Below are 13,797 nucleotides of genomic sequence, written 5' to 3'. Positions count from 1 at the left end.
GAACTTTCTATTATTATTTCGTTTTGTTTTATTTTGGCCCACGAGTTTGTTATTTCTTTCCCTATATAAGCAGAACTTATGCAGCCTAAGAGGCACACTTTTGATTCAATAAAATTATTAGAGATTTTCTCTCAATTCTGGTGGATTCCGGAACCCTTATTTTGATAGGTTTGTCGCTTGCAACCCTATTTTCACAAGTTTGTCGCTTGCAAACTTGTTCTTTTCTATCTAGGTTTAGTGTTTGCTAACCCTACGCTTCCGTACTGCGTCAAAACTTAACTTTGCAATCTAAAAGGATTCAGTTGAAACCTGCTCAAAAACATTGTAAAATGGTCGTTAATTTCATTTTGATGAAATTTCCCATCCAAATCTTTTATGTCAAAGAATTTATTTATATCATGATGGGTTTTGATAATACATTTTGTAATTTTCAAAAGCTTTATATGTATGCATGAATGAGGAGGCAAATGTAGTTTTTATCGTAGTTATCAGTATATCTATCTCACGATACATGTTATGTTATTTCAAATCTAAACAAAATTGAACTCGGTTCGATTGTGCATATCTATTTTAGATATGAATCCCAACTCAAATCTCGATTTATTCTCAATAGTCGCATGTATCACAACTCATACCAACATTAATCAAATCATTGTCTCAACTATGAAAATAAAGAGGATCGTAAACTTCTAATATATGTACTTAGGATATTTCAATTTCGCGATCACACCACACATTACATGTAAGGCTACTATGTATAGAGCTTCCAAATAACACATTGATTTATTCATTGGAACTCGAAAATTACAAGTCTAACGCTTAACCAAGTAGAGGCTAAATGATTTTTATGTATCGATCCATGGCACACTACCTCCATGGACCATGGTAGAATTTGCAAACATAAAAAATGATAAACACTCATGAATACTTTCTTGGGCCACATTTATATATAGATATTCTTTCTTTTTTTTTTTTTTAAATTCATTATATTTGGAGTGTATTAGAGCACCATTATCGGTTGTTTTGAGCAAGTTTCTTCACAATAACCAAGGCTAATGTGTCAGGTTCCATGGATAATTGGCATAAAAGTTGGGTAGTATTGCTTGGCATCGTAGCACTGCATTACCACGGTCCTTTTAGTTGAGCTGCAATAAAATAATACTATATAGAATTAAAATATGAAAAAGCAATACAATGTAGTAATTAATTTATGGGACCCATTTAGAGTATATTGTAAGATAAGTGAGACCCATTTTAGAGTTTTGTAGGAGTGATATGAATATTTAGAAAATGTAGTTGAATGGTTTAAATAATTGGGAAGTGTGAAGTAATATAATGTATTATGCGGGATCCATTTATACCACCTATATGGGCGGTATGGATGTGGGTGCTCTTACAGTCAAGATAAATCAATTATTCAATGAATCTAAAAAGAGAATATTTGCTTATAAATGTGACTGAAAGGAGTATATGAATGTGTGTGTGTAGGGGTTTGCTAGGATACACCCACTAGATTTTATTAAGGTGTGTTTTAGCAAAGATATAACTAAAATATTGTTAAATATACCTTAAGGTGAATGTTGCTAAAACACTCATTCTAAAAATAAGTGTGTGTAAGTTAGCAACTCCCACAAGCATCTTCTAAAATACACCCACTTATTTTTTAGAAGAAGTGTTTTAACATGTCATAACTAAAAAGTAGTTAAATACACCCAAAGGTGCATGTTGCTAAAACACACCTTCATAAAAACTAGTGGTTGTATCCTAGCAAATCAAAAAATCACATTGATATATATATATATTGGTTTTGCTAGAAGACACATTTTATGAAGGTGTCTTTTAGCAAGTTATTCTATGAGCATTTGTTAAAAGACACCAACTAATTTTTATGAAGGCATCTTTTAGTAAAGTTATAACTAAAAAGTGAAAATCACACATTGAGGTGTTGGTTGCTAAAAGACACATTCGTGGATGACTTCTAGCAAAACTCTCTCTCTCTCTCTACACCTCAAGGTGTTTTTAGTAATAACTTTGTTAAAAGACACCTTCATAAAAATTAGTTGGTGTCTTTTAACAAATGCTCATACAGTAACTTGCTAAAAAACATCTTTATAAAATGTGTTTTCTAGCAGATCCCGTATATAATGTGTATGTATTGTATTGATGTGAAGGAAGACCAATGAAACCTCATTCTCCTTTGACCATGACACAAAACAGTGACATGTATAACCACTCTCCAGTTGTGGGGACAAACAAATACACCAGGAGATATATGCCAGATGCAGATTATTATGTATCATTACGATGCTTATTTCCTTTGTAGACACAAAGATTCTTATCTTCTTCCGAGGTTGACACACGTCAAAACCATCTTTGGTTTTCCACACCCACACTACTACTTCTTCAACCCTATTCCGATTCATGCACTATTCAAATTTTGGGACCCTGCTATACTTGTGTCAAAATAACGTGACTCTTATTCAACGTGAGCATCTAGTGATCACATAAGTAATCACGTACTCCCTCCAATCTTATAAGCATTGGTTAAACAACGAAAATAAGTACTCCCTCCGTTTTAAAATGAGTGTCGCTTTAGCCAAAAAAAATTGTTTCAAAATGAGTGTCACTTTCAGTTTCCAATGCAATAATAACTTTTTCTTTTCAATTGTTCCCTCCAATTAATACACTACACACTACTTCCAAAGTATTACTTTTAAAACTAACCAATACTACCTCCGTCCCGGTATAATTGACATACTTTGGTTTTTCACACAGATTAAGAAAAGTGTATAAATAAAGGGGAAAGTGGAATATATTGTATTGGGAATGATAAAAGTAGTATTATTTAGTGTTATATTGTATTGGGAATGATGAAAGTTGTATTGAAAATTGAAATGGGTCAGTTATTTTGGGACACTTTTTTTTAGAAAATGGGTCAGTTATTCCGGGACGGAGGGAGTAGTTAATAAGGATAATTTGGTAAAATAACCATCCACTTTCTCTTAATCATTGCATTTCTTAATATGTGTGTAAACACCTAAAACGACACTCATTTTGAAACGGAGGGAGTAATTTTTTTATTAAAAGTAGTGTAATTATTACTTAATCAAAAGTTAAAATTTATATTTTCAATACAAATTTTCTATTTATAGTTTTCTTAACTATTGCCCTGAAAACATTCGTTAGCAAGCAAGACTCATATAAGAAAATATTCTTTTTTTAGGTTAATTGAATAATTAATGTACCTGCTTTACAATGTAGACCAGATACATTAAGTATTCAATAAACTTAAAAAGAAAAAAAAATCTTTTTTTATATATATAAGAACAAAGAGAGTATATTAAATTGTGTTCAATCACATAGTCAACCACATCGACGGACGTATATAGTTAAGATTTGATGGTCTAAATTTTATTATAGATTTTGTTTTTCCTTTAAAATCTAGTATATCGAGTTTAGATTATGAACCGATATTTGATTCAATGACTATTGACGCTGCTGACTACATTACAACACGACATTGTGATTGTACAAAATCGAGTTTAATTGTATACGATGGAAATTACATGCATTCTAGCAGCTAGCACATTGGATGACCATTCGAACAAAATCAAATGAAGTAGTACACATGCAAATTTTAATTTTCTTTTTAAAATATAAAATACTGAGTTTAAGTTTTGACCATTCAATCTTGATCTAAATATCATTGATGTACTGACTACATGAATGCATGAGATCCTGACCGCATGCAATCCAAATCCGCCATAAGTATGCAAGGACATAAATTTGGTGAGAATTTTTAATTGGTATAGTTTTCAAGGACTGTGTTCTCATTTGTGTGAAACATGCCTAGCAATAGAGATATCCACAGCTATGTTTTTTCTATTCAATTATAAAACGTAAATTTGGAATGAAAGTTATATTTTGGGTTATGACAAACTATTGAAAACAGAAAATGCCAAAACATGAATTAACAATAAAAGGTGATGCCAGATATATATGTCTTCACTTTTCTCAAAAGGCAATCACATGCATCAATAGTAGAGAGATTAAGGAATAACAAAAACTGTTTCAGAAATGCTGTCCTCACAGGTTGGAAGTTGATTTTACATTACATGAAAGTGAAAATGAAATATTATACCAGTGATGTATATAATAACAGTGTAGTGATATGGCTTTAAAATTGAAATATACTTGACTGAATGTTAACATTTTCATCTGATAGAATAAACACTTATCATAAGCGACATTGCATAATATATGCAGGGATCGGAGCTCGAACTTCAGACATCTGACTTATTCATCTTAAATGTGAATTTCTAGAATTTCTATGAGTTTTTCTCTTCATAAAACTATATTTTTGAGAGTTTATTAAAATTAGTTTGAAAAATCTAATAAACATATCATATACTAAGTTCGTTTCATAGGTTCACTCAAATAATCCGACAAATATCTATGCTAATTGATAGTCTCAAATAATATATTCATAACCCAATTCATGCGCAGCTCTAATATATTGTCAACTTTCAGAGATTAATACGTGATTTTGCAATTGAAAACAAAAAAGTTTTTTTATACCAAAGATGCCCTTAACTCGTCACTTTATTTAAGACTAAAAAAATCGAAATCACACGATTTGAATCTATGCAACATCAACGCCTCAAATTGAAGGTATATTTAGCGTCTAACACTTGTTTATGTTCAACATAAATATATGTAATTGTATTTAATCACTTATATTTTCTTAAATTTATAACCGTAGTCGTGTTTGTATCAGTGATTCAAAGGTTTGAACAAATTAGTGAGACCTTTGTTCTTTGGTCTTTGGATGTGATAGAAATTAGGTGACAATCAATTCAGTCATACAACTTAGTGTTGCAAGATAAATTTGAGAATGTTTTATGTTATGGCATATCAAGGCATAAATTGTCAATTGAGATTTGAGATAAGTGATCAAAATTTCATGGACAACTTCATCATCATTTTCTTCATTCAAATGAAGAAATCATGTTATGCCCCACCCCAACCACCCCTAATCCAAAACTCCTACAATAATTACTCTACGGAGTTTCACAGTAATCAATCTCGATCATTAATTTAAGATCTCACAGTTTATAATACACGTTCGTTAAAGTAATTTTATTTGATCTCGACCATTGATTTAGATTGTACAGTCGAAATCAGAAACTAAATCATGCAGTTACTGCACCCAATCTGTTCCCCACACCCCCACCCCCCAAAAGATGTCATTTTTATTGTCGTTGAAAAACATTGCTCCAGCCATAATCTTTTCTGCTTTTTAATAATTTTTTCATACAGAACCACAAAGATTCACTTTACTCAAAATTTTCAAATATTTTGCATAAGTGCTTTTTATCATTATCATATCAATGTCCATATCTAAATTTTTTTTTTAAAAAAAAAACACACATAAACTTAAATATTACTATTAATTAATAAATCAGCCACACTGGTTTCGAACCCAGGTCCTCTGCAGTTTTTTTTTTTTTGAAGAAACTAAATTAACTCATCCAAATTAAGAGAATCGAATCTGAGACCTCGAGGAGGAGCATACTCTCAGGTCCTCTGCAGCTGTAGATAATATTATGACCAATTTTATACTCCCTCCGTTTCAAAATGAGTGTCGTTTTAGGTGTTTACACACATATTAAGAAATGCAATGATTAAAAGAAAGAGAATAGTTATTTTACCAAATTATCCTTATTAACTATTGGTTAGTTTTAAAAGTAATACTTTGGAAGTAGTGTGCAGAGTATTAATTGGAGGGTACAATTGAAAAGAAAAAGTTATTATTGCATTGGAAACTGAAAGTGACATTCATTTTGAAACAAATTTTTTTGGCTAAAGCGACACTCATTTTGAAACGGAGGGAGTATATTCATTCCACAAAAAGATAGTAAAGCCACCTTTCTCAGGTTGATAGCAAATTAGAACTCAAAATCATTCTCCTAAAATAAATGAAAAAATAAATGCTGAATAAAAGATTGATGATTCAAAAGAATCAAAACTGATAATAACACAGTCACTAACAACATACTTTATATGAACCCCTTCTAATATTCTTCTATTCCAATTCCAAAGTCAAGAATTTGTTTTCCATTGGATATAACAGAATAATAGGAGTGTTCTTGAAAGAATCTGATAAATCCTAAAAAATTACACAAATCTATAAAAGTAAAAAAGGAAACACGTTACACTAGCATTTTAAAATGTGGTTGCAGTTACGCTGTGAACCTTTATATCGCATGAAAATGAGGTCGAAACTATAGCTGTGATGCCGTTGCGGAGATTTCAAATTCCTTTATGTTGCATGACCGCAATTTAAATCAATGTGTTACATTAAGATTGCATTGCATCGGCATAGACTTCAGCTAGCATGCTATCTTCGTCACTTCCAGAAATGGAAAACAATTCTGCGTCTTTTTCTTCCTCGCTCGAAAAATCTCTTCTTTCAAGCTTTGCATGAGCTGCAATGTATATCATTTTCTGAGCTCTTTCCAATGCAACTCTAGAGTTTTTGTTTCCAGAAACTTTTCTCATGAAAGACCAATTACTCTTAAATCCACATGAAGTTGCATGAAGAAAAATGAGCCTCACCGCTATCTTCCCTAAAGATTTAAACTCACACAAACATGTTTCCCAAACAAGTCGACTACTAAGAGGATTTGCGACTTTCATCTTACCGGTGACTGGATCTCTTTGTTTCATCTGAACGGCTTGCGCATAAAGAGGGTCGAGTCCTTCTGATCTCCATTTCATTAGCTCCATCAAAACGACATGAGCTTCTTCTCTAGAAGTTAGTCTTGTAAGTAACTTATCGACGTCTTTCTCTTGTTCGCGCGTCAGAAACTTGAATGGCGGGAGATACTTCCCACTTGTGTCTTTAATCAAGTAAAGTGGATCGAGTATAAATGCCGCTGACCATGCAGGGTGGTAGTTTTTTCGAAACCGTTTTTCGAGTATTTTCTCCACTGGTCCTTCGACAACATTGTACTTACTACACCACTCCTTCACTTTGGTTCTCATCTCCTCCCAAAGAGGCAAACACCGACCGATCAACGGCCTCTCCGCCTCTATATCCTGAACCATTCCTTTAATAATCTTCACAAGCGAATAAACTGCTTCGACCTCGTTCCAAAACACCTCATTCTGAACCATTCCAGCCACTTCTCTAGCATTCGGATCCTCCATGAACATTGCCTTAAACGCGTCCTCCATCACAACCATTTGAATCACTCTAGCACAGCTCAAAATATCCTCAAGCATCGGAAACACAGACGCAAAGTTCTTCAACGGATCACATTTCGGCGAAGGCACACGAATCAACCCACCATACTCCATCTCCTGCATTCTATAATTAACAAAAACATTCCTCACCTGAGATTCATTGTCTATAAAATTCGCAACTTTAAGACAATTCTTAGTAACAATACCGAAAAGTTCGAGCTCGTTGTTAAAATCCTTGATTAAACTAACAAACCCTTGAAGCTGACAAGAAGTATTTACCATCCAATGGTTTTGATTCTCCAAATTCCTCAATGCCTTAGCCTTAAACTTATCAGCAACAATCCCTACACATCTTTGAACAACACTACCACTAACACCAGTAACAGTCTCCCACAAAACCTCCTCAGCATACTTCGAATTCACAACTCCCCCGCCAGTAAACACCGCCTTTTCAAAAACACTACTCCCATTTGGTAGATTCACCATAAACTTAACCAAACTCTCACCACCACAACACAAACCATACAAACTCCTATCATTATTATAATTACTACTACTATTACCATAACTCTTCCAACCATCACTAGCTACTTGAAAAAACATGGCATCCCTAATTTTCGCCTCGGATTCACTCTTAACTTCATTAAACCTAGCATCGAGCCTTGGACCGGAAACCTCGCGTCTCAAACAACTTCCTACAGGCAAACCAACTTGAGAAAGAAAAGCTTGAAACTTTCTATGCTCAATTGTTGACAAAGAAACAGAACCACAACATTCATAAAACCAATCAGCAAGTAAATCCAAAGCAGAATTCACCTGTTCTTTACTCAAAGAAGTACCAGGTGAAGTCTTAGGACTCTTCAACTTCTTCACACTATCTTCAAACATAGCCAATGCACACAAATCATCTTTTCCACCAGACAACATCAAATGATGCTGGTTTTGATTCTGATGATTCTGGTTCTGGTTCTGATGGTTCACCATATTACCATGCACCTGATTGTAGCCAATTTCAACCAATGCTAAGTTATGATTTTGAAAACTTAATGATGATGGTGAGGTTGAAACTGAAACAGCAACTCCCATTTGATCTCTTTTCCGGTTCGAACCGGAAACCGACGAAATAGGAACCGGAGAAACCGGAACTGAACCGGGTTCAGATTTTAACAACAAACCAGAATTGTTAAAATTAGAACATGTTCCACGTTTGAGATGTTCTGAAGCTGTTCTTGAAGGGTTTGAAGCAGAAAAAACAGAATCACACAAACAACACTTAAGTTTAACAGATTTAGCAAGACCAGTATCAGGATTTCGAACCAAAATAGGTTCAAGGTGTGTCCAATACCATGCACCTTTACCTTTAACAGCTTTGGTTCTAACAGTGACAAGACCCTCGTATCGTTTGTTAACTGCTTTCACAGCAAGTTCTTCTGAACTAGGAAGTGGTTCTGTTGAAGTGGAGTTTGTTGAAGTCATTGTTTTGGTCAAAAGGGTGGTTGAATTTGTGGGAAAGTTTTGGTTTTGTGGTTCTTTGAGATGAAGGGTCAAAATTGGGTGGTTTTTTGAGGGAAAAAGTGTGGTTTTGGTTTTGACATTGTTGTGATTATGGGTTTGGGATTCGTTTATGGACATTTAGCCATAAAGGGTTGGTGAGTTTTGGGTTGGAAGAGGGAAGGGAAGAATGGAAGTAGTGTTTGGAGAGTGGGGGTGTGTGGTGAATTTGGGGGTGTGAAGAAGAAGAAGGAGTAGGAGAAAGAGAGTGAGGTGAAGTGAGTGAGTGAGGTTGTTGATTGTTGCTACAAAAAAAGAGAAGACAGGTGAGTGCATATAGAAGGAGGTAGTGACACAGGGAAACTAGGGGAGAGAGAGAGAGAGAGAGAGAGGTGAGTCAACCAAATTTGTATTTCTCAACCAAAAAGGGACACTCTTTTTTGGTTTAACTTATTTTATTTGTTTTCTTCTTTATTATTGAGAAATTAATAGATAAAAGAAAAAGAAAGAGGTAAAAAGTAAGGTTCTCCTCTATCTACTATGCATGAATAAGATACATGGTGTCTAGTGTATGATACACCCCAAATTTTCTCCACCATTAGATTGAAGAGCTATATTATTTGTAGGTTAATTGTATTTATTTTTTAAGTTCAAATCTATGCTAAACATTAAACAAGTCTTGCATCATCTACATATTTGTTTGCATCTTTAAATCAATGAAACTTATAGTGTGTTTGGAACAGATGTGGATTTCTCCAAACGCACGTTTGACCAGATTTTATAATTTCTGACTTCTTTAAATCCACATTAAACTTGCATAGGGAAGGGAGAACATGCATATGGAAGGGAGAATGTAGTGACGAACGTCAATCCAAACACATAATGTTACGTATTTACTCAATTGTAGAAAACATATTTATGTATGGTGGAAGACTAATTTGTCTTTGCATGTTAGACAAAACCTTATTTAAAATAGTAAACGTTAGTACAATTAATTTTAGGTTAACCGTGGAATTGAACTATTGAACTATTTATAACTTCACTATTCGACTATCTCATCCCCTAGTTTTATTACTAACTTGTTTGTTTTTGCGACAAATTGGCAACAAATGTGCATTTGTCTTAAAGCCACTATTCATAGCTTCTATTTTATCATGGTGGAAGAGTTGTCAAATGCGAGTAAAGATGGTTGGATGTAAAACCAATCAGTGGCTACATCTAATAGTGAATTGATTCATACTACATCTTTCCTTAATTTCTCTTCTTCTAATAACTTGTTATGCCCACTTGAGATGGCCACTAAGACACGACTGCAATGTTTTGATGACTATTTTAGATTTCATAGAAGGAAAAAACATCATTCTTCTTTGTCTCCCTCACTCGACCATCATTGTAATACATGAGAAGATGAACACTCAAACATCAAAGACCATTGTTATAAACTATGATGTGGTACGTTAAGTGAACATATAATCCCTCCACATTGATCCAAAGATTAATTTACCTATGGAGTTTAAGACTCTCAATTAGGGTTGACAATGAACCAAACCAACTCGAAAATAGTTCGAGACTCGATTCGATAATTAATTTGTTGAACCGGGTCTTTTTTGAGTTTAAGTCTCTTAATTTATCTATGGAGTTTTTTTGGAGTTTGAATTGAGTCGAGTTCAAGTTTTTTTTTCTCTTTTCATTTATTTGATTCGAGCTATTGATTCGAACCGAGTTTTTCTCGAGTTTAAATCGAGTCGAGTTCGAGCTGGAAAAAAGTTCGTAAAGAACTCGAGTCGAGTTTCGAGCCGATTTAATTTTTATCGAGTCGAGTCGAGCTCAGACAAGTTTGACTCGGTTCATCTCATTTCCAGCCCTACTCTCAATGACTAATTCGTCGGTATTTATAGTCTCTTCACAATTGCAATTACTCACAAATTTATCCCTAATATGACATATATTCATAAGTAATTAATCACTTTTGCAATGACGTGGGATCTACATGCAGTGAAAAACATTAGATTCGGGTGATAAAGAAATCATCAATAAAATTTATTAATTAAGAAAAATATGGTCATTCAACAAAAACAGATATCTAACTCATATAAATGTTTTCCTTTTGGGGCTTTTTTCATAATCAAACCGAATTTTTCTGTGAACCTTCTCATAATGGCATATCGACAGTTCCCAACACTAGGAAATTTGCAGGAATGTTCACAAAGTGAAAATATTTTGGATAAATGTTTGCTCATGGGGCTCTACAAATTATTAAAGGTCTTCTTGAGGGTTTAAATTAAGGAATTTATTGACTTAGCATCATTCTTTTTATTGACTTCATTCTTGAACTTGCTAAAATAAGTTATTTCAAACGACTACACATTAAGAAATTCATACTTCAATTTAGACAATAATAAAATTTATATATTATCTAGATTTTTCTTTTTAAAATAATATATTATCTAGATTTTAACATGTTGACAATTTACTTTACGTTTGCATATATTTTTATTGTTTTTTTATTAACAAATGCTCAATTTTATTCTTAAAAGGGTTATATCCGTGTCAAATTATTAAATTATACCATCTCGAAGTATTTAAATTTAAAATGATTTATAATTAATTTTTTTAAATTTGACAGTTTTAAAATGTGATTTTTGACAATTAAATAATAAAATATATAATACTTTTTTTCTTTAAAACCCTTCAAACTTATTTATTATATATTTTAGCTTGTTATGTAATTTTTGAAGTTACATGTTATGTCACATTACAATACATATTTGTATATTTCCTTGGAAAATAAACTCATTTGCTAGTGTCTTTTAATGTGTAGTCATGTGGTTGGGTACACTATAGAACTTTAACGTAGGAGGTTCATGATTTGATCTCTACTACTAATATTTTTCACTCCCCTAACAATTTAACCACTATCATTTTCTAATAAAAAATAATTAGATTTTATTTTATGGGAATTTAAAACATGAAAAAATATTGCATTTAGTAAAAAAAAAAAAAAAAACAAGTATTGCATGACTTGAATTTGGTTATCGTACATAATTAATCCATTAAATGCCACAATTATATAGAGTTTAATACTAGTACTAGATCAAATCTATAAGTTAGTCTCTATGATATTAACTCAGTTACTATGGACAATGCATAATATATAAAGTAGTCTATGTTCAAACCCTAGATACCTCACTTCTCTACATTTAAAATGTGTGAACTTCAGCCATTATGCTACTTGACCAAAATAAAATCTACAATTTAAATGGTGGGGGGTTTCAGTTTTTTTTTTTTTAGGTTTGGAGTCGGCTCAATGGGGATCAGTCGTCGATGTTTGCTAGTTTGAAGTATTTGACAAAAAAGAAACATCAAATTTTGAAACGACAATAGAGATCGGGGCATGTTTTATCTCATCAAATATGAGACGCTTATAAGGTGAACGTTATCACAACTTATAAAAAAGTGTATTCAAACATAAAACATTTTACATAATCAATTTTTGTTACCATGTGAACTAAACATAGAAAATTGTTGTTGACACATTCCATATGGCTGGGACACACATGTAAAATACGCTTTTGCCCCCTCGGCAGTTAACTGCCGAGGAATTTAAAACCGGCTGCAGTTAACTGCCGAGGAATTCCTCGGTAGTTAATGATAGATCTCTGGCAAGTGTACCAAAACGCTATCGAAGTAGTAAAATATCGATCCCACGAGGACTGTGTTAATCTCAATTTAGCAATTAGGTAAAATATTTAGGATGCGTAAAAGTTATTTTTGGTTTGCCACTAGGCAGTAGATTTGATTGCATAAAATTAAATAACATAAAATAAAGATTTGGTTAGAAAATAATAGAGAGATGAGATCAGGTCTTTCGAATCATCTATGTTCCCCTAATTGGTATACTGCACTTATTCTTATGAATGAATTTCTAGTTCCACGATAGTTAACAAAATAGTCCTAATCAATCCCTTGAGTTAGGACCCTCTTCTCAAACTACAGCCCCTAATTCCTTAGGTGGTCTAATAATATTTGAAGGTTTAAGCACGTTAACCTAACATCACTAACAAACGATTATCCATTCCTAGACTAACCATGTTTATTAGAACAATTCAATTAAGTCTAAGTCGAAAGCTATGGTCAGTAGTCATTCGTTCTCACTAAATCATGTTTATATTTGATCAGGATATAAAAAGCATTAAGAACAATTGAATTGAATAAAAACTAGATTGTCATTCACAATAAATAGAGTTTCACAGCAACATGGTTCAATTAGGGTTACAAAGAATCATCTCAGACCTAATCTCTAAGAGATTTAGCTACTCATAATTGAGTTTACAAATAGCATAATCAATGAAAGAATTAAAACATACATAAACTGGTAAAGAATGGAGGAAATCGCCCCGTTCTTCAGTCTCCAGGTCTGCAAATCGCACTTTCTCTCTCCAGAATTCGTAACCCTTGTTTTTGGAATAGACTTCAGCTTAAATAGGCACAGAAATTCGCCTAAAATCGTGTCACGTTTTAAGTAAATCGTGACACGTTTTTACAAACAGCTGAAGAAATCGTGTCACGTTTTTGCAATCGTGCCACGTTTTACCCCAACGCCGAGAGCATGTTTTTCAGGTCTGGTAAAATCGTGTCACGTTTTGGTAAATCGTGACACGTTTTTGGCGTTTTTCCAGCATCTTCAATTTTTCCTCTTTTTCGCACTTTATCATGCTCAAAATAACTATGAACTCCAATATTCTTCAGAAAATTACTTTCTTCAAAATCTTCAACTTTTCATGCTTTTCTTGCTTTTCTTGCTGCTTAAGTTGCCTTGTGAACTCCAAAATGTGATGAAAATGACACTAAAAATAGCGAATAATTGACTGTCATCAGTTAACTGCCGAGGAAATGTATTCATAAGCAATGTTCATCTTCTCTTCCTCTCTCTCACGGTGTTCATGCAGGTAGGGGAAATCACGGTAGGCCTGAAAAGTTAAACTCCAACGAAGGAAGTGAAAGTGAATTACAAGCTCCAAGTCCATCAAATGGAGGAGAGGAAACTACACATGGAGA

The 13,797-nt window shown here is 33.3% G+C and overlaps 1 protein-coding gene across 1 annotated transcript; it reads right to left on the bottom strand.

Annotated features, from left to right (window-relative positions):
• Positions 1-6,005: 6,005 nt before the first annotated feature.
• LOC146916858 (uncharacterized) lies at positions 6,006-9,048 on the bottom strand. The gene has a single exon (XM_085718743.1). It carries the CDS (start codon positions 8,878-8,880, stop codon positions 6,361-6,363), a length of 2,520 nt encoding a protein of 839 aa, XP_085574869.1. The 5' UTR covers positions 8,881-9,048; the 3' UTR covers positions 6,006-6,360.
• Positions 9,049-13,797: the final 4,749 nt, after the last annotated feature.

The sequence above is a fragment of the Medicago sativa genome, chromosome 6, assembly GCF_051527215.1.
Source record: "Medicago sativa cultivar Bolivia chromosome 6, Bolivia_mono, whole genome shotgun sequence".
Lineage (NCBI taxonomy): Eukaryota > Viridiplantae > Streptophyta > Magnoliopsida > Fabales > Fabaceae > Medicago > Medicago sativa.
Note: the sequence above shows the minus strand (reverse complement) of the source record. Positions and strands in the feature narration are given on the sequence as shown.